This window comes from Heptranchias perlo, unplaced genomic scaffold, assembly GCF_035084215.1.
Source record: "Heptranchias perlo isolate sHepPer1 unplaced genomic scaffold, sHepPer1.hap1 HAP1_SCAFFOLD_189, whole genome shotgun sequence".
NCBI classification, from domain to species: domain Eukaryota; kingdom Metazoa; phylum Chordata; class Chondrichthyes; order Hexanchiformes; family Hexanchidae; genus Heptranchias; species Heptranchias perlo.
Window position 1 is genome coordinate 618,775 of NW_027139155.1, and position 26,789 is coordinate 645,563.

The window sequence follows — 26,789 nt, forward strand, 5'->3', positions numbered from 1 at the left end:
AGTCCATATACACCACATCTACTGCATTGCCCACATCTACCCCCTCTGTTACCTCATCAAAAAACTCTATCAGGTTAGTTAAACATGATTTGCCTTTAACAAATCTGTGCTGGCTTTCCCTAATCAATCCACCCTTGTCCAGGTGACTGTTAATTCTGTCCCGGATTATCATTTCTAAAAGTTTCCCCACCACTGACGTTAAACTGACTGGCCTATAGTTGCTGGGTTTATCCTTGCACCCTTTTTTGAACAAGGGTATGACGTTTGCAATTCTCCAGTCCTCTGGCTCCACCCCTATATCTACGGACATTTGGAAGATTATGGCCAGTACCTCCGCAATTTCCACCCTTACTTCCCTCAACAACCTAGGATGCATCCCATCCGGACTGGGTGACTTATCTACTTTAAGTACCTTTTCTTTATCAATTTTTAGCCCGTCCAGTATCTCAACCATATCTTCCTTTACTGAGTCTCTGGCAGCATCTTCTTCCTTAGTAAATACAGATGCAAAGTATTCATTCAGTACCTCGGCCATGCCCTCTGCCTCCATGAGTAGATCTCCTTTATGGTCCCTAATTGACCCCACCCCTCCTCTTACTACCCGTTTACTGTTTACATGCCTGTAGAAGACTTTTGGATTCCCTTTTATGTTGGCCGCCAGTCTATTCTCATACTCTCTCTTTGCCCCTCTTATTTCCTTTTTCACTTCCCCTCTGAACTTTCTATATTCTGTCTGGTTCTCACTTGTGTTATTAATCTGACATCTGTCATATGCCCCTTTTTTCCATTTCATCTTGTTTTCTCTTTTGTCATCCAGGGAGCTCTGGCTTTAGTTGCCCTTCCTTTCCCCCTCGTGGGAATGTACCTAGACTGTACCCGAACCATCTCCTCTTTAAAGTCCGCCCACTGTTCAATTACAGTTTTCCCTGCCAATCTTTGATTCCAATTTACCCGGGCCAGATCTGTTCTCATCCCACTGAAATTGGCCCTCCTCCAATTGAGTATTTTTACTTTAGAGTGGTCCACGTCCTTCTCCATAGCTAATCTAAACCTTATGATATGATGATCGCTGTTCTCTAAATGTTCCCCCACTGACACTTGCTTGACTTGTCCCGCCTCATTCCCTAGAACCAGATCCAGCAATGCCTCCTTCCTCATTGGGCCAGAAACGTACTGGTCAAGAAAGTTCTCCTGAACACACTTCAGAAATTCCTCCCCCTCTGTACCCCTTATATTATTACTATCCCAGTCTATATTAGGATAGTTGAAATCCCCAGTTATCACTACTCTATGGCTTTTGCACCTCTCTGTAATTTCCCTGCAAATTTGCCCCTCTATATCCTTCCCACTAGTTGGTGGCCTATAGAATACACCCCGTAGTGTAATGGCACCTCTATTGTTTCTTAACTCTAATCAAATAGATTCTGTCTTTGACCCCTCCAGGACATCCTCTCTCCAGTATTGCAATATTCTCCTTCATCAATACTGCACCCCCCCCCCCTCCACCAGCTCCTTTCTTTCCTTCCCTATCTTTCCTGAACACCTTGTATCCAGGAATATTTAGTACCCAATCCTGCCCTTTTTTGAGTCTCCATTATCGCCACAACATCATATTCCCATGTGACTATTTGCGCCTGAGCTCACCAACACTTCGTGCGTTTACACACATGCACTGTAAACACGTCTTAGACTTTCTTGTATTCTCTCTTAGTCTGATCCCACCAATACTGTACTGATAAGAAATAGGAGCAGGAGTAGGTCATACGGCCCCTCGAGCCTGCTCCGCCATTCAATCAGATCATGGCTGATCTTCAACCTCAACTCCACTTTCCTGCCCGATCCCCATATCCCTTGATTCCCCTAGAGTTCAAAAATCTATCCATCTCAGCCTTGAATATACTCAAAGACTCAGCATCCACAGCCCTCTAGGGTAGAGAATTCCAAAGGTTTGCAACCCTCCAAGAAATTCCTCCTCATAGAATCCTTTTAATCCCATGGGATTTAATTTTTCTAACAATTCTGTTATGTGGTACTTTATCAAATGTCTTTTGGAAGTCCATATACACGACATCAACCGCACTATCCTCATCAACCATCTCCGTTGCTTCATCAAAGAACTCAATCAAGTTAGTCCATCACGATTTTCCTTTAACAAATTTGTGCTGACTTCCATTTTTTTGCCCAGACTTTTCCAATTGCAATTAATTTTGATCCGGATTATCGTGTTTAAAAGTTCCACCACCTCTGACGTTATTTCTTATGTTCTAAGAGCAGGAGTAGGCCATACGGCCCCTCGAGCCTGCTCCACCATTCAATCAGATCATGGTTGATCTTCAACCTCAACTCCACTTTCCCGCCCAATTCCCATATCCCTTGGTTCCTTTAGTTTCCAAAAATTTATCGATCTTGAATATACTCAACGACTGAGCATCCACAGCTCTCTGGGGCAGAAAAGTCCAAAGATTCACAACCCTGAGTGAAGAAATTTCTCCTCATCTCACTTCCAAATGGTCGACCCCTTATCCTACATTATGCCCCCTAGTTCTCCAGCTAGGGGAAACAGCCTCTCAGCATCTACCATGTCAAGCCCTCTCAGAATCTCGTATGAATCAATGAGATCACCTCTCACTCTTCTAAACTCCAGAGAGTATAGGTTAATTCTACTCAATCTCTCCCTATACGACTGAGTGCAGTGGGCACACAGTGAGCAACTTTAGAGTTTGTTAACTGTGGGGAGTTTGGTGAAGTGGAAGAAGCTCCTTTGCTTTACTCTGCTTTTCCTAACTTTTTCTGCAGAGCGGCAGCGGATCTGAGCAGCTGCAGACCGAGAGTGGGGATGACTCGGAGCGCAGCAGGGAGTGGACCTACGGGAGCACAGGAATTGGCATCAGAGCAAAAATAAAGGTCGAAGCTCGAGGGCCTACACTCACTCGGAGCGCAGCAGGAGGCGGGAGCGGACCCGGCGGGGGGCGGGAACAACCACAGGTGCAGGAAGTGTCGTCAGCTGGAGGAGCTCGAGCTCCGGGTTTCGGTGTCACTGCAGTGTATCCGTGAGGCTGAGAGTCTCGTGGACAGCACTTTTCAGGAGGTGGTCACCCCGCAGCTTGAGAGAGTGCAGGCAGAGAGGGACTGGGTGACCGCCAGACAGACAAGGAGGACCTGGCAGGTGGTGCAGGAGTCCCCTGAGGGCATCTCACTCTCTAACCAGTAATCAGTTCTGAATACTGGGGGGCCAGAGGGTTCCCCTGGGGAGTGCAGCCAGAGCCAAGACCAGAGCACCGTGGGTGGCTCAGCTGTACAGGGTGGGGGAGGTGAAAGGTCAGGAGAGCGATAGTGATCGGGGATTCTATAGTTAGGGGAGCAGACAGGTGTTTCTGTGTCCACAGACGTGATTCCAGGATGGTCCGTTGCCTTCCTGGTGCCAGGGTCAAGGATGTCACTGAGCGGCTGCAGAACATTCTGGGGAGGGGGGGCGGAGGTGAACAGCCAGAGGTCGTGATCCATATCGGGACCAATGACATAGGTAGAAAGAGGGCAGGCAGAGTTCAAGGAGCTAGGAAAAAATTAACAAGCAGGATCTCAAATGTAGTAATCTCCGGATTATTCCCAGTGCCACGCGCTAGTGAGTATAGAAATAGGAGGATAGAGCAGATGAATGCGAGGCTGGAGAGATGGTGCAGGAGGGAGGGCTTTAGATTCCTGGGGCATTGGGACTGGTTCTGGGGGAGGTGGGACCTGTACAGGCCGGACGGGTTGCACCTCAACAGGGCTGGGACCAATATCCTCTCGGGAAGGTTTGCTCGCGCTGTCAGGGAGGGTTTAAACTAGCTTTGCAGGGGGATGGGAACCTGAGCGTAGATTCAGAAGGGATAAAGTCGGAACTGGAAATGGAAGACAGAAAATTAGTGAGTGAGTCTGGAAGGCAAAGGGAACAAAGGTTAGAAAATAAACAACAGAGGCGTTTGGCAATCCTTAAATGTATTAACCTCAATGCAAGGAATTGAGAAATAAGGCGGATGAGCTGAGGGCACAGATAGACAAGTGGCAGTACGATATCTTAACTATTACAGAAACATGGCTTAAAGAGGGGCAGGACTGGCAGCTCAACATCCCTGGTTACAGGGTTTTCAGACACGATAGAGAGGGGGATAAGAAAGGGGGGGTGACAATTTTGGATAAGGAAACAATTACAGCTGTGAGGAGGGATGATATGTTAGAAGGATCATCAAATGAGGCCACATGGGTTGAACTAAAGAACAAAAAAAGGGGCAGTCACACTACTGGGAGTGTACTATAGACCCCCAAACAGTCAAAGGGAGATAGAGGAGCAAATATGTAGGCAAATTTCTGAGAATAGGGCAGTAATAGTAGGGAATTTCAACTACCCGAATATTAACTGGGATACAAACAGTGTGAAAGGTATAGAGGGTGCAGAACTCTTAAATTGCATTAGGAAATTTTTTTTAGCCAGTATCTCGCAAGCCCAACGAGAGGAGGAGGGGGCAGTTCTGGATTTAGTTCTAGGAAATGAAGCTGGGCAGGTGGAAGAAGTTGCAGTGGGAGAGCATTTTGGTGGTAGTGATCATAATACAGTTATAAACAATTTTACAACACCAAGTTATAGTCCAGCAATTTTATTTTAAATTCACAAGCTTTCGGAGACTTCCTCCTTCCTCAGGTAAATGTTTCAGGAGCTCCTTGAAGCCTACGCATTTATACATATAGAACAATACATGGTGTTTACAGACTGCCCCTGCAACTGCCCGTTGCCAAGGCAATCACCGTGTTCAGACAGAGAGGTGTCACCTGCAGAACCCCCGAATACACATTCAACAAAAAAACAAACAGGGAAAAAAAACAGAGAAAAAGCTTGTGAATTTAAAATAAAATTGCTGGACTATAACTTGGTGTTGTAAAATTGTTTACAATTGTCAACCCCAGTCCATCACCGGCATCTCCACATCATAATACAGTTAGTTTTAGCATAGTTATGGAAAAGACAAAGGCAGAGCAGGAGTTAAAGTTTTCAATTGGGGAAAGGCCAATTTTACTAAACTGAGAAGTGATTTAGCAAAAGTAAACTGGAAACAACTACTTGAAGGTAAATCAGTGTCAGAGCAGTGGGAAACATTCAAAGGGGTGATTCAAGGGGTTCAGAGTAAACATGTTCCCACAAAGAAAAAGGGAGGGGCTGCCAAATCCAGAGCCCCCCCCCCCCCGGATGTCGAGAAACATTCAGGGTTAGATAAGGCAGAAAAAGAAAGCCTATGATAGACACCGGGAACTCAATACTATGGAAAGCTTAGAGGAGTATATAAAGTGCAGGGGTGAAGTTAAAAAGGAAATTAGGAAAACAAAGAGAGGGCAGGTAAAATCAAAGAAAACCCAAAGATGTTTTATAAATACATTAAGAGCAAGAGGATAATTAAGGAAAGAGTAGGGCCTATTAGAGACCAAAAAGATAAACTATGTGTGGAGGGGGAAGATGTGTGTATGGTTCTTAATGAATACTTTGCATCTGTCTTCACAAAGGAGAGGGATGATACAGAGATTGAAGTTAAGGAGGAGGAGTGTGAAATATTGGATGGGACAAACATAGTGAGAGAGGAAGTATTAAGGGAATTAGCATCTTTGAAAGTGGATAAATCACCAGGGCCGGATGAAATGTATCCCAGGCTGTTAAAAGAAACCGTGCAGTACTGAGGGAGTGCTGAATTGTTGGGAGTGCCGTTTTTCAGACTGGATGTTAAAGATCTGCATCACTTTTTTGAAGAATAGCACGGAGATCTCCCGGTGTGCTGGACAACATTTCTCTCTCAACTAACACTAGCAAAAACCAGTTAAATGATCATTCACCTTGTCGCTGTTTGTGGGACCTTCCTGTGCGCAAATGGCTGCTGCATTTGCCTACAAAACAACAGTTATTGCACTTCAAAAAAGTGATTAATTGGCTACGAAGCATTTCCGGGCACCCTGAAGCCTTGGCAGTCACTCTGTAAATGCAACGTCTTTCTTTCCCCACCTTCCTTCCATGTCCACAACATGCACCGTGTCCTCCAGCAGGCGACACTTCAGATCATAGTCTTCCTGGCTGCTGGCTATCAGGGAAGGAGAGGCATTCACTTCCAAAAGCCACCTAAGGAAACAGAAGGACACTAAAGATGTTTGTAGGATGAGATGGGGCTGACATATCACCGTCTTCAAGAGCTGTGCAGTACAACAGAGGGCAGGATATTGACAGAGCAAAGCAAAACAGGGAAGAGGACGGGAACGGGCGATGTCAAACACTAGAGTAAGAGCTACCCAGTACAGGGCAGCATGTGAAATCACAATGTCCCATAATACTCAACTGATTGTTGTCCAGTGCCATAAGGTGGGGATTTCACTGACCACAACAGACAGACCCTCAGACTGGCATCAGTCACTGACCACAACAGACAGACCCTCAGACTGGCATCAGTCACTGACGACAACACAGACCCTCAGACTGGCATCAGTCACTGACCACAACACAGACCCTCAGACTGGCATCAGTCACTGACCACAACACAGACCCTCAGACTGGCATCAGTCACTGACCACAACACAGACCCTCAGACTGGCATCAGTCACTGACCACAACACAGACCCTCAGACTGGCATCAGTCACTGACCACAACACAGACCCTCAGACTGGCATCAGTCACTGACCACAACACAGACCCTCAGACTGGCATCAGTCACTGACCACAACACAGACCCTCAGACTGGCATCAGTCACTGACCACAACACAGACCCTCAGACTTGTATTGGTCATTCACCCTAATGCTCAGTCATACACTGAGGTATGGATAGTCATTCTGACACTCATTGACAAACACAAATTCACCATAAATTTTACATATACTAAACACACTTACACACCTCATTGTCATCGACATTCAGCCCATCACTCATCTAAGTATTAATCATTCCGACACACTCATGTACTTTCACCACCACCCACACAAACACTAATTTAGAAACATTCTAGCTCATGTAATCTCACACCACTTCCCAATTACATGTGCAAACAGCCTCACTCTCTTCGAAACAAACCATAATCTAATAGTTGACACAAAAATCCACCAAACACATACAGATACACAGAGTCACACAACACATACATGTACACACACGGAGTCACACAACACATACATGTACACACAGCGTCACACAACACATACATGTACACACAGCATCACACAACACATACATGTACACACACGGAGTCACACAACGCATGCATGTACACACATGGAGCCACACAACACATACATGTACACAGAGTCACAACACATACATGTACACATACATAGTCACACAACACATACATGTACACAGTCACACAACACATACATGTACACACAGTTACACAACACATACAGGTACACAGAGTCACAACACATACAAGTACACACACACAGACTCACATGACACATATAGGTACACACAGTCACACAACACATACATGTACACACAGTCACACAACGCATACATGTACACACACAGTCACACAACACATACATGTACACACACAGTCACACAACACATACATGTACACACACAGAGTCACACAACACATACAAGTACACACAGTCACACAGCACATACAGGTATACACACAGAGTCACACAACACAGTCACACAACACATACATGTACACACAGAGTCACACAACACACAGAGTCACACAGCACATACAGGTACACACACAGAGCCACACCCGAACAGATTCATATTGAATCACAAAGGCACTCTGCTCCACTTCACCCCGTCACTCAGTGTCCTTACGGTTTCAGGTTCTTGTCGATCAGAATGTCGTATCCATACAGCTCAAAGCAGTGCTTGTCGTTAATAATCACACTTTGGACACTCTGCAAACTTTTAATGAAGATGTTGTCCATGTCTCTGAAGAGCACTTCTACAGCCTCAGTGCCGTGTTTCGCCGTCAGGTACTGTCGCAGCTGTTGCATCAACCACTTGCAGCCCTGGAGGAGATTACAGTGTGTCATAGAGTAATACAGTGTCTCACAGGGCGGCACAGTGTCTCGCAGGGCGGCACAGAGTCTCGCAGGGCGGCACAGTGTCTCGCAGGGCGGCACAGTGTCTCGCAGGGCGGCACAGAGTCTCGCAGGGCGGCACAGAGTCTCGCAGGCGGCACAGAGTCTCGCAGGGGGTCACAGAGTCTCGCAGGGGGTCACAGAGTCTCGCAGGGGGTCACAGAGTCTCGCAGGGGGTCACAGAGTCTCGCAGGGGGTCACAGAGTCTCGCAGGGGGTCACAGAGTCTCGCAGGGGGTCACAGAGTCTCGCAGGGGGTCACAGAGTCTCGCAGGGGGTCACAGAGTCTCGCAGGGCGGCACAGTGTCTCGCAGGGCGGCACAGTGTCTCGCAGGGCGGCACAGTGTCTCGCAGGGCGGCACAGTGTCTCGCAGGGCGGCACAGTGTCTCGCAGGGCGGCACAGTGTCTCGCAGGGCGGCACAGTGTCTCGCAGGGCGGCACAGTGTCTCGCAGGGCGGCACAGTGTCTCGCAGGGCGGCACAGTGTCTCGCAGGGCGGCACAGTGTCTCGCAGGGCGGCACAGTGTCTCGCAGGGCGGCACAGTGTCTCGCAGGGCGGCACAGTGTCTCGCAGGGCGGCACAGTGTCTCGCAGGGCATCACAGACTCTCGCAGGGCATCACAGACTCTCACAGGGCGTCACAGACTCTCACAGGGCGTCACAGACTCTCACAGGGCGTCACAGTGTCTCACAGGGCGTCACAGTGTCTCACAGGGCGGCACAGAGTCTCACTGGGTGTCACAGACTCTCACAGGGCGGCACAGAGTCTCACTGGATGTCACAGAGTCTCACAGGGTGTCAGCGTATCACTGGGTGTCACAGGGTCTCACGGGGTGTCACAAGAAATAGGAGCAGGAGTAGGCCACTCGGCCCCTCAAGCCTGCTCCACCATTCGATCAGCTCATGGCTGATCTTCAACCTCAAATCTACTTTCCTGCCCAATCCCCATATAGCTGATTTCCCTAGAGTCCAAAAATCTATATCTCAGCCTTGAATATACTCAACGACTCAGCATCCACAGCCCTCTGGGGTAGAGAATTCCAAAGATTCACAACACTCTGAGTTTTTAAAAATTTGTTCATGGGATGTGGGCGTCGCTGGCGAGGCCAGCATTTATTGCCCATCCCTAATTGCCCTTGAGAAGGTGGTGGTGAGCCGCCTTCTTGAACCGCTGCAGTCCGTGTGGTGAAGGTTCTCCCACAGTGCTGTTAGAAATTCCTCATCTCAGTCTTAAATGGCTGACCCCTTATCCTGAGACTATGACCCCTAGTTCTAGACTCTCAGCATCTTATGCTTCAATGAGATCACCTCTCATTCTTCTAAACTCCAGAGACTATAGGCCCATTCTACTCAATCTCTCCTCATAGGACAACCCTCTCATCCCAGGAATTAATTTAGTGAACCTTCGTTGCACCGCCTCTAAGGCAAGTATATCCTTCCTTAGGTAAGGAGACCAAAATTGTACTCCAGGTGTGGTCCCACCAAAGCCCTGTACAACTGTAGTAAGACTTCCTTACTCTTGTACTCCAACCCCCTTGCAATAAAGGCCAACATTCCATTTGGCTTCATAATTGCTAACTGTACCTGCATGCTAACTTTTCGTGTTTCTTGTACCAGGACATCCAAGTCTCTCTCAACACCAAAATGTAATAGTTTCTCACCATTTAAAAAATATTCTCTTTTTCAATTCTTCCTACCAAAGTGAATAACCTCACATTTCCCCACATTATACTCCATCTGCCACCTTCTTGCCCACTCACTTAACCCATCCATATCCCTTTGCAGACTCTTTGCATCCTCCTCACAGCTTAATTTCCCACCTAGCTTCGTATCGTCAGCAACCTTGGATACATTACACTCAGTCCCTTCATCTAAGTCATTAATATAGATTGTAAATAGCTGAGGCCCAAGCACTGATCCTTGCGGCACCCCACTAGTTACAGCCTGCCAACCTGAAAATGACCTGTTTATCCGTACTGTCTGTTTTCTGTCCGTTAACCAATCCTCTATCCATGCTAATATATTACCCCCAACCCCATGAGCCCTTATCTTGTGTAACAACCTTTTATGTGGCACCTTATCGAATGCCTTTTGAAAATCCAAATATACGACATCCACCGGTTCCCCTTTATCTACCCTGCTAGTTACATCCTCAAAAAACACGAATAAATTTGTCAAACACAATTTCCCTTTCATAAAACCATGTTGACTCTGTCCAATCATATTATGATGGTCTCAGTGCCCTGTTACCACTTCCTTAATAATGGATTCCAGCATTTTCCCGATGACTGATGTCAGGCTAACTGGCCTGTAGTTCCCTGTTTTCTCTCTCCCTCCTTTCTTGAATAGTGGGGTTACATTTGTTACCTTCCAATCCATTGGGACCGTTCTAGAATCTAGGGAATTCTGGAAGATCATAACCAATGCATCCACTATCTCTGCAGCCACCTCTTTTAGAACCCTCGGATGTCGGCCATCAGGTCCAGGGGATTTATCAGCTTTTAGTCCCATTAGTTTCTCTAGTACTTTTCTTTACTAATATTAATTACTTTAAGTTCCTCACTCTCATTAGCCCCTTGGTTCCCCACTATTTCTGATATGTTTTTTGTGTCTTCTATTGTGAAGACAGATATAAAATATTTGATTAATGTCTCTGCCATTTCCTTATTCCCCATTATAATTTCTCCTGTCTCAGCCTCTAAGGGACCCACATTTACTTTCGCTAATCTCTTCCTTGTTACATACTTGTAGAAGCTCTTTCAATCCGTTTTTATATTTCTTGCTAGTTTACCTTCATATTCTATTTTCTCCCTTTTTATCAATTTTTTGATTGTCCTTTGCTGGTTTCCAAAACTCTCCCAATCCTCAGGCTTACTACTCTTCTTGGCAACATTATAAGCCTCTTCTTTCAATCTAATACTCCCCTTAACTTCTTTAGTTAGCCACAGGTGGATCACTCTTCCAGTGGAGTTTTTATGTCTCAATGGAATGTATATTTGTTGAGAATATTGAAATATTTCTTTAAATGTTTGCCATTGCTTTTCAACCGTCAGACCCTTTAATTTAATTTCCCAATCTACCTGAGCCATCTCGCCCCTCATACCTTTGTAATTGGCTTTATTTAAGTTTAAGACTCTGGTTTCGGACTTAAGTATATCATTCTCAAACTCAATGTGAAATTCTATCATATTATGATCACTCTTCCCCAGAGGATCCTTTACTGTGAGATTACTAGTTAACCATATCTCATTACACAATACAAGAACTAAAATTGCCCATTCCCTGATTGGTTCCATGACGTATTGCTCTAGGAAACTATCTCGAATACAGTCCATGAACTTGTCCTCCAAACTACCTTTGCCAATTTGATTTGCCCAGTCTATGTGAAGATTAAAGTCCCCCATGATTATAACCTTTGTTATAAGCTCCTATTATTTCATGATTAATACTCTGTCCAACTACTGCTATCTACTATTAGGGGCCCTAGAAATTACTCCCACCAGTGTTTTCTGCCCCTTGTTATTTCTTATTTCCACCCATACTGATTCTATTTCCTGATCTTCCGAGCCAAGATCCTTTCTCACCACTGTCCTTATGTCATCCTCTATTATTAGGGCTACATCCCCTCCTTTTCCATCCTACCTGTCTTTTCTAAATGTCACGTACCCTGGAATATTTAGTTCCCAATCTTGGTCACTTTTCAACCATGTCTCTGTAATGACTATTAGATTCAACCCATGTATCTCTATTTGTGCAACTAATTCATCTATCTTTATCTGAATGCATAGAGCATTCATAACAAGAACCTTTAATTTTGACTTTTTACCATTTTTCCTGCTTGTTGATGCTCTACTATCGGTAAACTCTCTGTACCTTCCTGCCACACTCTGCTTATCTTTACCCAAATCACTACACTGCTCTGTTGCCTTGAGTTTTATCATTAGATTTCTAAATTCTCACAGGGTGTCACAGTGTCTCACAGGGTGTCACAGTGTCTCACAGGGTGTCACACTGTCTCACAGGGTGTCACACTGTCTCACAGGGTGTCACACTGTCTCACAGGGTGTCACACTGTCTCACAGGGTGTCACACTGTCTCACAGGGTGTCACACTGTCTCACAGGGTGTCACACTGTCTCACAGGGTGCAGGGTGTCAGTGTCTCACAGGGTGTCACAGGGTAGCACAGGGTGTCACGGTGCAGGGTGAAACATTGTATCACAGGGTGTCAGAGTGTCTCACAGGGTGTCAGTGTCTCACAGGGTGTTACAGTGTCTCACGGTGTCACAATATCTCACAGGGTGCAGGGTGTCACAGTGTCTCACAGGGTGCAGGGTGTCACAGTGTCTCACAGTCTCTCACAGGGTGCAGGGTGTCAGTGTCTCACAGGGTGCAGGGTGTCACAGTGTCTCACAGGGTGCAGGGTGTCAGTGTCTCACAGGGTGCAGGGTGTCACAGTGTCTCACAGTCTCTCACAGGGTGCAGGGTGTCACAGTGTCTCACAGGGTGCAGGGTGTCACAGTGTCTCACAGGGTGCAGGGTGTCACAGTGTCTCACAGGGTGCAGGGTGTCACAGTGTCTCACAGGGTGCAGGGTGTCACAGTGTCTCACAGGGTGCAGGGTGTCAGTGTCTCACAGGGTGCAGGGTGTCACAGTGTCTCACAGGGTGCAGGGTGTCACAGTGTCTCACAGGGTGCAGGGTGTCACAGTGTCTCACAGGGTGCAGGGTGTCACAGTGTCTCACAGGGTGCAGGGTGTCACAGTGTCTCACAGGGTGCAGGGTGTCAGTGTCTCACAGGGTGCAGGGTGTCAGTGTCTCACAGTCTCTCACAGGGTGCAGGGTGTCAGTGTCTCACAGGGTGCAGGGTGTCACAGTGTCTCACAGTCTCTCACAGGGTGCAGGGTGTCAGTGTCTCACAGGGTGCAGGGTGTCACAGTGTCTCACAGGGTGCAGGGTGTCACAGTGTCTCACAGGGTGCAGGGTGTCACAGTGTCTCACAGGGTGCAGGGTGTCACAGTGTCTCACAGGGTGCAGGGTGTCACAGTGTCTCACAGGGTGCAGGGTGTCAGTGTCTCACAGGGTGCAGGGTGTCAGTGTCTCACAGTCTCTCACAGGGTGCAGGGTGTCAGTGTCTCACAGGGTGCAGGGTGTCAGTGTCTCACAGGGTGCAGGGTGTCAGTGTCTCACAGGGTGTCAGTGTCTCACAGTCTCTCACAGGGTGCAGGGTGTCAGTGTCTCACAGTCTCTCACAGGGTGCAGGGTGTCAGTGTCTCACAGGGTGCAGGGTGTCACAGTGTCTCACAGTGTCTCACAGGGTGCAGGGTGTCAGTGTCTCACAGTCTCTCACAGGGTGCAGGGTGTCAGTGTCTCACAGGGTGCAGGGTGTCAGTGTCTCACAGGGTGCAGGGTGTCAGTGTCTCACAGGGTGCAGGGTGTCAGTGTCTCACAGGGTGCAGGGTGTCAGTGTCTCACAGTCTCTCACAGGGTGCAGGGTGTCAGTGTCTCACAGTCTCTCACAGGGTGCAGGGTGTCAGTGTCTCACAGGGTGCAGGGTGTCAGTGTCTCACAGGGTGCAGGGTGTCAGTGTCTCACAGGGTGCAGGGTGTCAGTGTCTCACAGGGTGCAGGGTGTCAGTGTCTCACAGTCTCTCACAGGGTGCAGGGTGTCAGTGTCTCACAGGGTGCAGGGTGTCACAGTGTCTCACAGGGTGCAGGGTGTCACAGTGTCTCACAGGGTGCAGGGTGTCACAGTGTCTCACAGGGTGCAGGGTGTCACAGTGTCTCACAGGGTGCAGGGTGTCAGTCTCTCACAGTGTGGACATGCACTCCAAGGTCCCTCACTTCCTCTGCACCTCTCAGTATCCTCCCATTTATTGTGTATTCCTTTGCCTTGTTTGTTCTCCCCAAATGCATTACCTCACATTTCTCCGGATTGAACTCCATTTGCCAATTTTCTGCCCACCTGACCAGTCCATTGATATCTTCCTGCAGTCTACAGCTTTCCTCCTCACTATCAACCACACGGCCAATTTTTGTATCATCTGCAAACTTCTTAACCACGCCCCCTACATTTAAGTCCAAATCATTAATACATACCACAAAAAGCAAGGGACCGATTACTGAGCCCTGCAGAACCCCACTGGAAACATAACTCCAGTCACAAAAACACCATCGACCATTACCCTTTGCTTCCTGCCACTGAGCCAATTTTGGATCCAACTTGCCGCTTTCCCTTGGATCCCATGGGCTTTTACTTTTTTGACCAGTCTGCCATGTGGGAGCTTGTCAAAAGCCTTGCTAAAATCCATGTAGACTACATCAAACGCAATACCCCCATCGACCCTCCTTGTAATCTCCTCAAAAAATTCAATCAAGTTAGTCAGACACGACCTTCCCTTAACAAATCCATGCTGACTGTCCTTGAGTAATCTGTGCCTTTCTAAATGACGATTAATACTGTCCTTCAGAATTTTTTCCAATAAATTGCCCACCACTGAGGTTAGGCTGACAGGCCTATAACTACTTGGTCTATCCCTTTCTCCCTTTTTGAACAACGGTACAACAGTAGCAGACTTCCAGTGTCTCACAGGGTGCCACATCGTATCACAAAAACAACAACAACTTGCATTTATATAGCACCTTTAACATAGTAAAACGTCCCAAGGCGCTTCACAGGAGCAATTATCAAATAAAATTTGACACCGAGCCACGTAAGGAGACATTAGGACAGGTGACCAAAAACCTGATCAAAGAGGTAGGTTTTAAGGAGCCTCTTAAAGCAGGAGAGAGAGGTAAAGAGGCGGAGAGGTTTAGGGAAGGAATTCCGAGCTTAGGGCCAAGGCAGCTGAAGGCACGGCCGCCAATGGTGGAGTGATTAAAATCGCAGTGTGTCACAGGGTATTACAGTGTTCCACAGTGTTTCTCAGGGTGTTTCAGTGTGTCACGGGGTGTCACGGGTCATCACAGGGTGTCACGGCGTGTCACGGCGTGTCACAGGGGTGCCGCGGGGTATCACAGCGTGTCACCGGGTATCACAGCGTGTCACCGGGTATCACAGCGTGTCACCGGGTATCACAGCGTGTCACCGGGTATCACAGCGTGTCACCGGGTATCACAGCGTGTCACCGGGTATCACAGCGTGTCACCGGGTATCACAGCGTGTCACCGGGTACCACGGGTTATCACAGTGTGTCACAGTGTATCACAGTGTATGACAGCGTGTCACAGTGTGTCAGTGTATGACAGCGTGTCACAGTGTATCAGTGTATGACAGCGTGTCACAGTGTATCAGTGTATGACAGCGTGTCACAGTGTATCAGTGGTATCACAGGGTACCACAGTGTGTCAGTGTATGACAGCGTGTCACAGTGTATCAGTGTATGACAGCGTGTCACAGTGTATCAGTGTATGACAGCGTGTCACAGTATATCAGTGGTATCACAGGGTATCACAGTGTGTCAGTGTATGACAGCGTGTCACAGTGTATCAGTGTATGACAGCGTGTCACAGTATATCAGTGGTATCACAGGGTATCACAGTGTGTCAGTGTATGACAGTGTGTCACAGTATATCAGTGGTATCACAGGGTATCACAGTGTGTCAGTGTATGACAGTGTGTCACAGTGTATCAGTGGTATCACAGGGTATCACAGTGTGTCAGTGTATGACAGTGTGTCACAGTGTATCAGTGGTATCACAGGGTATCACAGTGTGTCAGTGTATGACAGTGTGTCACAGTGTATCAGTGGTATCACAGGGTATCACAGTGTGTCAGTGTATGACAGTGTGTCACAGTGTATCAGTGGTATCACAGGGTACCACAGTGTGTCACAGTGTAGGACAGTGTAATCACTTGGAATCATAGTATGTTACAGCACAGGAGGCCTTTCAGCCCATCACGCCTGTGCCGGCTCTTTGAAAGAGCTGTCCATTTAGTCCCATTCCCCGCCCTTTCTCCATAGCCCTGTAAATTTTTCCCTTCAATTATTTATCCGATTCCCTTTTGAAAGTTATTATTGAATCTGCTTCCACCGCCCTTTCAGGCAGCGCGTTCCAGATCATAACAACTCGCTGTGTATCAATGAGTTATGCGTAGTCAGTCACCCTAATGGACACAACCCGTCAAGCGGCCAGTCAGAAGGAACCTAGGAAATACCACCCCCCCCATGCCCTTCCCACTGGTACGTCCCATCTCATTGGTCAATACTCCTTACCTTTTCTGGATCGTAGTCGGGGGCGGTTTTCTGGACTGCGACGTTTGTGAGATGTATAACTATGTAAGGTACAAGTTAAGGAAGAAAGCTGTACAAATATCAATGGCTTCATGTACATCAAATACTGCAGTTAGCTGGACCTCAATGTGTGGAATTCTCTCCCAGAAAGAGTTGTGGAGCCTAGAATGGTTGAAGAAAGACTCTGCTACTCCAACGGGGAGATGTTAGGGTCTCTCTAGATGGGCCAAATGATCTTCCTTATCCAAAACTGTCTTGAGATCTTATATAGAATATTATTTATTACACCAAAAATACATTGATATATAAAACGCTTGATTCACTACGCGGTGTGGTCTGTCTTCACTGAATGGAAGCCCAAGTCCCAGTGGGGAGAACTGCATGCTCAATGCCCTTTTAAGTATTGTGTGATGGAGGGGACAGGATAACACTGTCCATCTGCCTCTCACTCCGGAACAGGAGGTGCTCGGCCCGTGCCAAGAGTCTTCTCAACAGAACTGAGAAAATATCACAACCGGCTCACTGCTGATGGTTGGGTGGATTAGTGCACTGGGTGGTGTTTCCAGATCCACTCGAAGGCAGTGCCAGCCTCAATCCTCGCTTTGTGTGGTGATCTGATCACAGGCTGGTGACAGTCAGGTGCTACATTTAGTCTCAGTGTCTGGGGGAGAGGGGTGAATTCAGCCCAAGCTGCTACTTGCAATTGCTAACCACTGATCCTTGCTGGAAAAGGAGAAAGGGTTGAGCAGGTCAGCAGTATGTGAGAACCTACAGGCCATAACGTGTGGTAAGATCAATATTCACCTGGAAAGATATTGAGCTCTGGAAATTGGAATGTACCTGAATCGGGGAGTGATCCTGGTGCAGCACATGCTGTACATAACTAATGAGGCCGGAGGTAGGACCTCAGCACATTGGCCAGCCACCTCATCAGGACAGTACCGTGTGTTGGACATGTTGGAGAGTTAAAGGTTAATAATCGAACTAACCTGTATAACTACAACTGGTCATGGAAGCAACAGGCTTTCTAAGGTAAACAGTAAACCAGAAGGGAACTGAGAGAAGAAAGGATGGATTATACGGCCTACTTCAAAGGTCTGATAACGATCTACAGGGGATGTGTTCAAAGAGATAGTGTTTGAGATGACATCAACCATGAGTGATTAAGGTATAACTTTAGGGACTAGTGTAAAGGGATCAAGTAACCATGGTATAGAGTGGATGTTAAGTAGGTGAGCTGCCAATAAACTGTTCCCGATAGGTTCTGAGAACAGTTTGTCAGGAAGTCTTGTTTATGAAATATACCTGTAAATAAGTTGTTCTTGAAAGAGTCCAAGAACAGATCAATCATGAAGTCTTATGTGCAGATGTTAAGGCCATGGAGAGAGTACAGATGTTAAGGCTATGGCTTACATCAAGTTACATTGAAACTACAGCACAAAAACAGGCTATTCAGCCAACTGGTCTATGCCGGCGTTTTATGTTCCACATGAGCCTCCTCCCTCCCTACTTGATCGAACCCTATCAGCATATCCTTCTATTCCATTCTCCTTCATGTGTTTATCCAGCTTCCCCTTAAATGTATCTATGCTATTTGACTCCAACTACTCCTTGTGGTAACGAGTTCCACATTCTAACCACTCTTTGGGTAAAGAAGTTTCTCCTGAATTCCCTATTGGATTTATTAGCGAATTTTTGATATTCATGGCCTCGAGTTCTGGCCTCCCCCACAAGTGGGAACATTTTTTCCGCGTCTCTCCTATCAAACTCTTTAATTATCTTAAAGACCTCTACCAGTTCATCCCTCAGCCTTCTCTTAAAAGAGCCCGAGCCTGTTCAGCCTTTCCTGATAAGGATATCCTCTCAGTTGTGGTATCATCCTTGTGAATCTCTTTTGCACCCTCTCCAACGCTTCTACATCTTTTCTATAATATTTTTTTTATTCGTTCATGGGATGTGGGCGTTGCTGGCGAGGCCAGCATTTGTTGCCCATCCCTAATTGCCCTTGAGAAGGTGGTGGTGAGCCGCCTTCTTGAACCGCTGCAGTCCGTGTGGTGACGGTTCTCCCACAGTGCTGTTAGGAAGGGAGTTCCAGGATTTTGACCCAGCGACGATGAAGGAACGGCGATATATTTCCAAGTCGGGATGGTGTGTGACTTGGAGAGGAACATGCAGGTGGTGTTGTTTCCATGTGCCTGCTGCTCTTGTCCTTCTAGGTGGTAGAAGTCGTGGGTTTGGGAGGTGCTGTCGAAGAAGCCTCTGCGAGTTGCTGCAGTGCATCCTGTGGATGGTACACACTGCAGCCACTGTGCGCTGGTGGTGAAGGGAGTGAATGTTTAGGGTGGTGGATGGGGTGCCAATCAAACGGGCTGCTTTGTCCTGGATGGTGTCGAGCTTCTTGAGTGTTGTTGGAGCTGCACTCATCCAGGCAAGTGGAGAGTATTCCATCACACTCCTGACTTGCGCCTTGTAGATGGTGGAAAGGCTTCAGGGAGTCAGGAGGTGAGTCACTTGCCGCAGAATACCCAGTCTCTGACCTACTCTTGTAGCCACAGTATTTATATGGCTGGTCCAGTTAAGTTTCTGGTCAATGGTGACCCCCAGGATGTTGTTGATGGGGGATTCGGCGATGGTAATGCCGTTGAATGTCAAGGGGAGATGGTCATTGCCTGGCACTTGTCTGGTGCAAATATTACTTGCCACTTATGAGCCCAAGCCTGGATGTTGTCCAGGTCTTGCTGCATGCGGGCTCGGACTGCTTCATTATTTGAGGGGTTGCGAATGGAACTGAACACTGTGCAATCATCAGCGAATATCCCCATTTCTGACCTTATGGTGGAGGGAAGGTCATTGATGAAGCAGCTGAAGATGGTTGGGCCTAGGACACTGCCTTGAGGAACTCCTGCAGCAATGTCCTGGGTCTGAGATGATTGGCCTCCAACAACCACTACCATCTTCCTTTGTGCTAGGTATGACTCCAGCCACTGGAGAGTTTGCCCCCTGATTCCCATTGACTTCAATTTTACTGGGGCTCCTTGGTGCCACACTCGTTCAAATGCTGCCTTGATGTCAAGGGCAGTCACTCTCACCTCACCTCTGGAATTCAGCTCTTTTGTCCATGTTTGGACCAAGGCTATAATGAGGTCTGGAGCCGAGTGGTCCTGGTGGAACCCAAACTGAGCATCGGTGAGCAAGTTATTGGTGAGTTAGTGCCGCTTGATAGCACTGTTGACGTTCTATAATATGGAGACCAGAACTGTACACAATGCACCAAGCATGCTCGATACAAGTTTAACATAACATCTTTGCATTTCAATTCTATCCCTCTAGAAATGAATCCTAGTGCATGATTTGCCTGTTTTTATGGCCTTATTAAGCTGCGTTGCTACTTTTAGTGTTTTGAGTATCTGTACCTGTACCCCTAGATCCCTCTGCTCATCTATCCCAATTAGACTCTTATTTTCCAAGCCTCCTTATTCTTCCTACCAAAATGCACCACCTCACACTTATCTATATTCTTATATTCAAATTAATTTGCCAATTACATGCTCATTCTGCAAGTTTATTAATATCCTCCTTCATTTTGTCGCAGTCCTCCTTTGTATTAACCATACTCCCCAATTTGGTGTCGTCCGCAAATTTTGAAATCGTACTTCCAATTCCCGAGTCCAAATTGTCAATGTAAATTGTGAACAACAGTGGTCCCAGCACCGATCCCTGTGGATCCTTTTACCAGCCTGAGTAGCCGCCTTTAACCCTTACACTCTATTTTCTGTTTTGTAGCCAGCTTGCTCTCCACTCTGCTACTTGTCCCCTGACTGCACATGCTCTGACATTAGTCATGAGTCTACAATGAAAATTTAAATATATTACATTTACTGCATTACCTTATCTACACTTTCTGTTACTTCTTCAAAGAATTCAATAAGGTTGAATATAAGAACATAAGAAATAGGAGCAGGAGTAGGCCATCCGGCCCCTCGAGCCTGCTCCGCCATTCAATGAGATCATGACTGATCTTCTACCTCAATGCCATTTTCCTGCACCATCCCCATATCCCTTGATGCCTTTAATATCTAGAAATCTATCACTCTCTGTTTTGAATGTACTCAATGACTGAGCCTCCACAGCCCTCTGGGGTAGAGAATTCCAAAGATTCACCATCCTCTGAGTGAAGAAATTTCTCCTCATCTCTGTCCTAAATGGCCTACCCCTTATTCTGAGACTGTGACCCCGGGTTCTAGACTCCCCAGCCAGGGGAAACATCCTCCTTACATCCACCCTGTCGAGCCCTGTAAGAAATTTGTTTGTTTCAATGAGATCCCCTCTCAATCTTCTAAACTGTAGAGAATACAGGCCTAGTCTACTCAATCTCTCCTCATACGACAATCCTGCCATCCCAGAAATCAGTCTGGTGTACTTTTGTTGCACTCCCTCTATGGCTAGTATATCCTCTCTTAGGTAAGGAGACCAAAATTGTACACAATACTCCAGGTGCGGTCTCACCAAAACCCTATATGGTAAAGCATGACTTTCCCTTCTGAAATCTATGCTGACTATTGTTTATTATATTTTCTTTTTCTAGATCTTTTTCTATTACATCTTTGACTAAAGATTCCATTATCTTTTCTCCCACCGACGTTAAGCTAACTTGTCTGTAGTTCCTTGAACTTGTTCTATCTCCCTTTTTAAATACAGGAATAAAATGAGCTGTCCGCCAGTCCCCTGGCACTATTCCCTTTCCTAGTGAATTATTATATATATGTGATAGCAGAAGCACTATCTCCTCCCTGTCAGATGTTAAAGCCATGGAGAGGGTACAGAAGAGGTCCACTCTGATGATCCAAGGGATGAGAGGCTTTAGTTATGAGGAGAGACTCAGGAAAACAGAAATGTTCAAAATTACAAAAGGTTTTGATGAAGCAAATCAGGAGAAACGATTTCCACTGGTCAGTGCAACAGCAACTAGAAGGTATCATTGAGAGCATCACCAAAAGAACCAAGGGAGAGTTTAGGAGAAATATTTTTACAGACAGTTGTTAGGCCACGGACTGCCCGGCCAGAAACAGTGGGGGAGGGAGAATCGATAATAGCTTTTAAAGGAGAGTGGATAAATGTTGAAAAAGTAAAGAAAAGGCTCTTTCAGAGGGCCAGCACAGGTGCAGTGGGTTGAATGGCCTCCTTATGTGCAGTAAAATTCTATAATTCTAGGAAAGCATGCATGTGTAAACATTAGGTACAGTTTGTCTGTGATGCCTTTCACAGTTAAGTAGCCTGCTGAAAGACAGTCTGTAGTCACGGATCAAGATAGGCTCAGCAGCTCATCCTTCCAGAATACCAGAATACCCAGCCCATCGCCTTCCTATCAACACCAACCCAAACAGACAAACTGGAGTTCCGTTTAATGTCTCAGCCAAAGGACGGCACCTCTGACAGTTCAACATTCCCTCAGAATCATAGTTGCTGAGGGTTACAGTGAGTTACAGAGGTTGCTCTGGGTTACAGTGAGTTACAGAGGTTGCTCTGGGTTACATAGAAACATAGAAAATAGGAGCAGGAGTAGGCCATTCGGCCCTTCGAGCCTGCTCCGCCATTCAATATGATCATGGCTGATCCTCTATCTCAATACCATATTCCTGCTCTCTCCCCATCCCCTTGATGACTTTTGTGTCTAGAAATCTATCTAGTTCCTTCTTAAATATATTCAGTGACTTGGCCTCTACAGCCTTCTGTGGTAGAGAATTCCACAGGTTCACCACCCTCTGAGTGAAGAAATTTCTCCTCATCTCAGTCCTAAATGTCCTACCCTGTATTCTGAGACTGTGACCCCTCGTTCTGGACCCCCCAACCAGGGGAAACATCCTCCCTGCTCCAGTCTGTCTAGCCCTTTCAGAATTTTATATGTTTCAATGAGATCCCCTCTCGTTCTTCTAAACTTGAGCGAATACAGGCCGAGTCGACCCAATCTCTCTTCATACGACAGTCCTGCCATCCCAGGGATCAGTCTGGTGAACCTTCGCTGCACTCCCTCTGTGGCATATATATCCTTTCTTAGGTAAGGAGACCAAAACTGCACACAATACTCCAGGAGTGGTCTCACCAAGGTCCTGTATAACTGCAGTAAGACATCCTTGCTCCTGTACTCAAATCCTCTTGCAATGAAGGCCAACATACCATTCGCCTTCCTAACTGCTTGCTGCACCTGCATGTTTGCTTTCAGTGACTGGTGTACAAGAACACCCAGGTCCCTTTGAACATCAACATTCCCCAATCTATCACCATTTAAATAATACTCTCCTTTCTGTTTTTCCTTCCGAAGTGGATAACTTCACATTTATCCACATTATTCTGCATCTGCCATGTATTTGCCCACTCACTCAACTTGTCTAAATCGCCTTGAAGCCTCTTTGCATCCTCCTCACAACTCACGATCCCACCTAGTTTTGTGTCATCAGCAAACGTGGAAATATTACATTTGGTTCCCTCATCCAAATCATTGATATATATTGTGAATAGCTGGGGCCCAAGCACTGATCCCTGTGGTACCCCACTAGTCACCGCCTGCCACCCCGAGAAAGACACATTTATTCCTACTCTCTGTTTCCTGTCTGTTAACCAATTTTCAATCCATGCCAGTATATTACCACCAATCCCATGTGCTTTAATTTTGTACACTAACCTCTTATGTGGGACTTTATCAAAGGCCTTCTGAAAATCCAAATAAACCACATCCACTGGTTCTCCCTTATCTATTCTACCAGTTACATCCTCAAAAAACTCCAGTAGGTTTGTCAAACATGATTTCCCTTTCATAAATCCATGTTGACTTTGTCTAATCCCGTTAATATTTTCTAAATGTCCTGTTATCACATCCTTTATAATAGACTCTAGCATTTTCCCCACTACTGATGTTAGGCTAACCGGTCTGTAGTTCCCTGTTTTCTCTCTCCCTTCTTTTTTTTCCCCTCTTAATCAATCTCTTGGTCCTCTTGGTTACAGTGAGTTACACAGAGGTTGCTCTGGGTTACAGTGAGGTTACATTTGCCACCCTCCAATCTGCAGGAACTGTTCCATAATCTACAGAATTTTGGAAGATGACAACTAATGCATCCACTATTTCCATGGCTACCTCTTTTAGTACTCTGGGATGCAGATTATCAGGCCCTGGGGATTTATCGGCTTTCAGTCCCATTAATTTCTCCAGCACTATTTTTTTACTAATACTAATTTCCTTTAATTCCTCCTTCTCACTGGTCCCTTGGTTCCCTAGCATTTCTGGGAAGTTATTTGTGTCCTCTTCCGTGAAGACAGAACCAAAGTATTTGTTTAATTGCTCTGCCATTTCCTTGATCCCTATTATAAATTCTCCCGTTTCAGACTGTAATGGACCTGCATTTATCTTCACTGATCTTTTTCTTTTTACATACTTGTAGAAGCTTTAACAGTCCACTTTTATGTTCCTTGCAAGTTTGCTCTCATACTCTATTTTTCCGCTCTTAATCAATCTCTTGGTCCTCTTGGTTACAGTGAGTTAAACAGAGGTTGCTCTGGGTTACAGTGAGGTTGCTTTGTGAGATACTGGTTGCGATGATACTTTGAATCTGTATAATATTTCTCAAAGCCCAGGTGAGCCCTTCAATGAGATTTAACAAAGGATACAATGATCATCGATGCTAGTCAGGGAAAAACGGGTGTTTGAAAATCGAGCAAAGCCATCTCTATATAACCAGGCTTTCAGAGGGATGTACTGCATACAGGGAGACAGGCAAAAGGAAATAAGTAAACATGTAGCTCGCATTACTGAACAATATCCACAGGCTGACTGTATTTACTGAGGGCACTTCAGGTGAGTTGGTTAGCACTCTAAATGTATAAATGTACAATACGTAGGCAGAATTGTGAGAAAGCCATGAGGCCCGAGAGAGCTGACAGCAGAGTTTCTCAGTCTGTGTCTTAATCAATCATTTACGTGAGTGACCTTTACCTTCACACAGTGATCATTTAATATTACACACCAACACCAGTTGCTAACTGTGGTCTTTAGCACACAAAACCACGCCAAGGATGCAAAACACACACCACCACTGGTTAGGGTGACAAACCACATTGATCTCCGGTCAAGGACCCAACTATTAATCATTCAAAGAAGAATTCTCAGATACTCCCATCAGTCACACGGTTGGTAAGGATAGATTTGAGACCTTGTATGGTTTTCATTGTTCGTTGAAAGGCGGTATCTGTCACACACAACAAACACAACTTGCATTTATATAGCGTCTTTAACGTAGTAAATTGTCACAAGAGCTTCACAGGAGTGTTATCAAACACAATTTGACACCAAGCCAAATAATAAGCCTGGGTGACTGGTTGATTTTCCTATTTCATTTAAAGATCAGACTGTGACTTTTGATTAACAGATCAAATGGGGCTGCTTTCTTAATATGATTGTCAGAGTTGTTCTTTGATGTGCAGGAGAAGGTTTGTTCCATTTAGCTTGTGAGGTGTGAGAGCCGGTGACAGTTTTTACCAATTGTAAATGTGTATGGAGTATCACTGAAATTGGCGGGGAATCTCTACATCAGAACGATTCATCGAACTGTCGGTTCTGACCTTTAGAGCTTCAAACGACTCTGGGGGACTTTGGAAAAACAGTTGCCTGAATCGTCAAGCAGTACTCAGAAAAGCTGCACAAAGATTCGAGCAGCAAGTGGTGCAAACAGCTAAATGTAGTCCAGTGAATGAAAGACTGAGCAAACCAATCTCAAGCCCATTCCACAAAGGGCAATAGGCCCAATCAGGACACTCACACTCTGTATGTGTATGTGCTTAATTGTAAATAAATGAATCGATTTCTTGTTTTGTTTTCCCGCCTCTGGTCTGTATGGTGATTTGTACTATTTTGAGGAGTTTGGTGGTGCAGTACAAGATTACAGTGAATCCAGTGATCAGATCACTGCAAGTGAAATAATTATTTGTCCCTGATTGCACACTGCTGTAAGAACAGAGGGTTGTAAGAACAGGGGATAGTTCTGGATTTAGTTTTAGGAAATGAGGCTGGGCAGGTGGAAGGAGTATCAGTGGGAGAGCATTTTGGTGGTAGTGATCATAGTTCAGTTAGATTTAGCATAGTTATGGAAAAGGACAAAGACAGATCAGGAGTTAAAGTTCTCAATTGGGGAAAGGCCCATTTTACTAAGCTGAGAAGTGATTTAGCAAAAGTGGACTGGAAACAGTTACTTGAAGGTAAATCAGTGTCAGGGCAGTGGGAGGGATTCAAGGGGGAGATTCAAGGGGTTCAGAGTAAACATGTTCCCACAAAGAAAAACGGTGGGATTGACAAATCTAGAGCCCCCTGGATGACAAGGAGCATACAGGGTAAGATAAGGCAGAAAAGGGAATCTTATGTCAGACACCGAGAGCTCAATACTGCAGAAAGCCGAGAGGAGTATAGAAAGTGCAGGGGTAAAATTAAAAAGGAAATTTGGAAAGCAAAGAGAGGGCATGAAAAAATACTGACAAGTAAAATCAAGGAAAACCCAAAGATGTTTTATAAATACATAAAGAGCAAGAAGATAACTAAGGAAAGAGTAGGGTCGATTAGAGACCAAAAAGGTAACCTATGTGTGGAGGCGGAAGATGTAGGTTTGGTTCTTAATGAACACTTTGCGTCTGTCTTCACAAAAGAGAAGGATGATACAGAGATTGAAGTGAAGGAGGAGGAGTGTGAAATATTGGATGGGATAAACATAGTGAGAGAGGAAGTATTAAGGGGATTAGCATCTTTGAAAGTGGATAAATCACCAGGCCCGGATGAAATGTATCCCAGGTTGTTAAAAGAAGCCAGAGGGGAAATAGTGGAGGCTGTGACCATCATTTTCCAATCCTCACTAGATACAGGTGTGGTGCCGGAGGATTGGAGGACTGCTAATGTTATACCCGTTGTTTAAAAAGGGAGCGAGGGGTAGACTGAGTGATTACAGGCCAGTCAATCTAACCTCGGTGGTGGGCAAATTACTGGAATCAATTCTGAGGGACAGGATAAACCGTCACTTAGAAAGGCACGGATTAATCAAGGTCAGTCAGCACGGATTTGCTAAGGGAAGGTCGTGTCTGACTAACTTGATTGAATTTTTTGAGGAGATAACAAGGAGGGTCGATGAGGGTAACGCGTTTGATGCAGTCTACATCGATTTTAGCAAGGCTTTTGACCAGGTCCCACGTGGCAGATTGGTCAAAAAAGTACAAGCCCATGGGATCCAAGGGAGAGTGGCAAGTTAGATCCAAAATTGGCTCAGTGGCAGGAAGCAAAGGGTCATGGTTGACGGTGTTTTTGTGACTGGAAGGCTGTTTCCAGTGGGGTTCTACAGGGCTCAGTACTAGGTCCCTTGCTTTTTGTGATATATATTAATGATTTGGACTTAAATGTAGGGGGCATGATTAAGAAGTTCGCAGATGATGCAAAAATTGGCCGTGTGATTG

General features: G+C 46.0%; 1 protein-coding gene across 1 annotated transcript in view; it reads right to left on the bottom strand.

The window, feature by feature from the left end:
- Positions 1-26,789, bottom strand: part of ttll9 (tubulin tyrosine ligase-like family, member 9) — a gene marked incomplete at its 5' end in the record, with an annotated part of 125,237 nt that overhangs the window by 61,877 nt on the left and 36,571 nt on the right. Inside the window, 4 exons of the mRNA XM_067977906.1 lie at positions 6,023-6,136; positions 7,814-8,010; positions 16,293-16,351; positions 23,970-24,057. Coding sequence (XP_067834007.1) covers positions 6,023-6,136; positions 7,814-8,010; positions 16,293-16,351; positions 23,970-24,057 — 458 coding nt within the window. The remainder of the gene's footprint in view (positions 1-6,022; positions 6,137-7,813; positions 8,011-16,292; positions 16,352-23,969; positions 24,058-26,789) is intronic.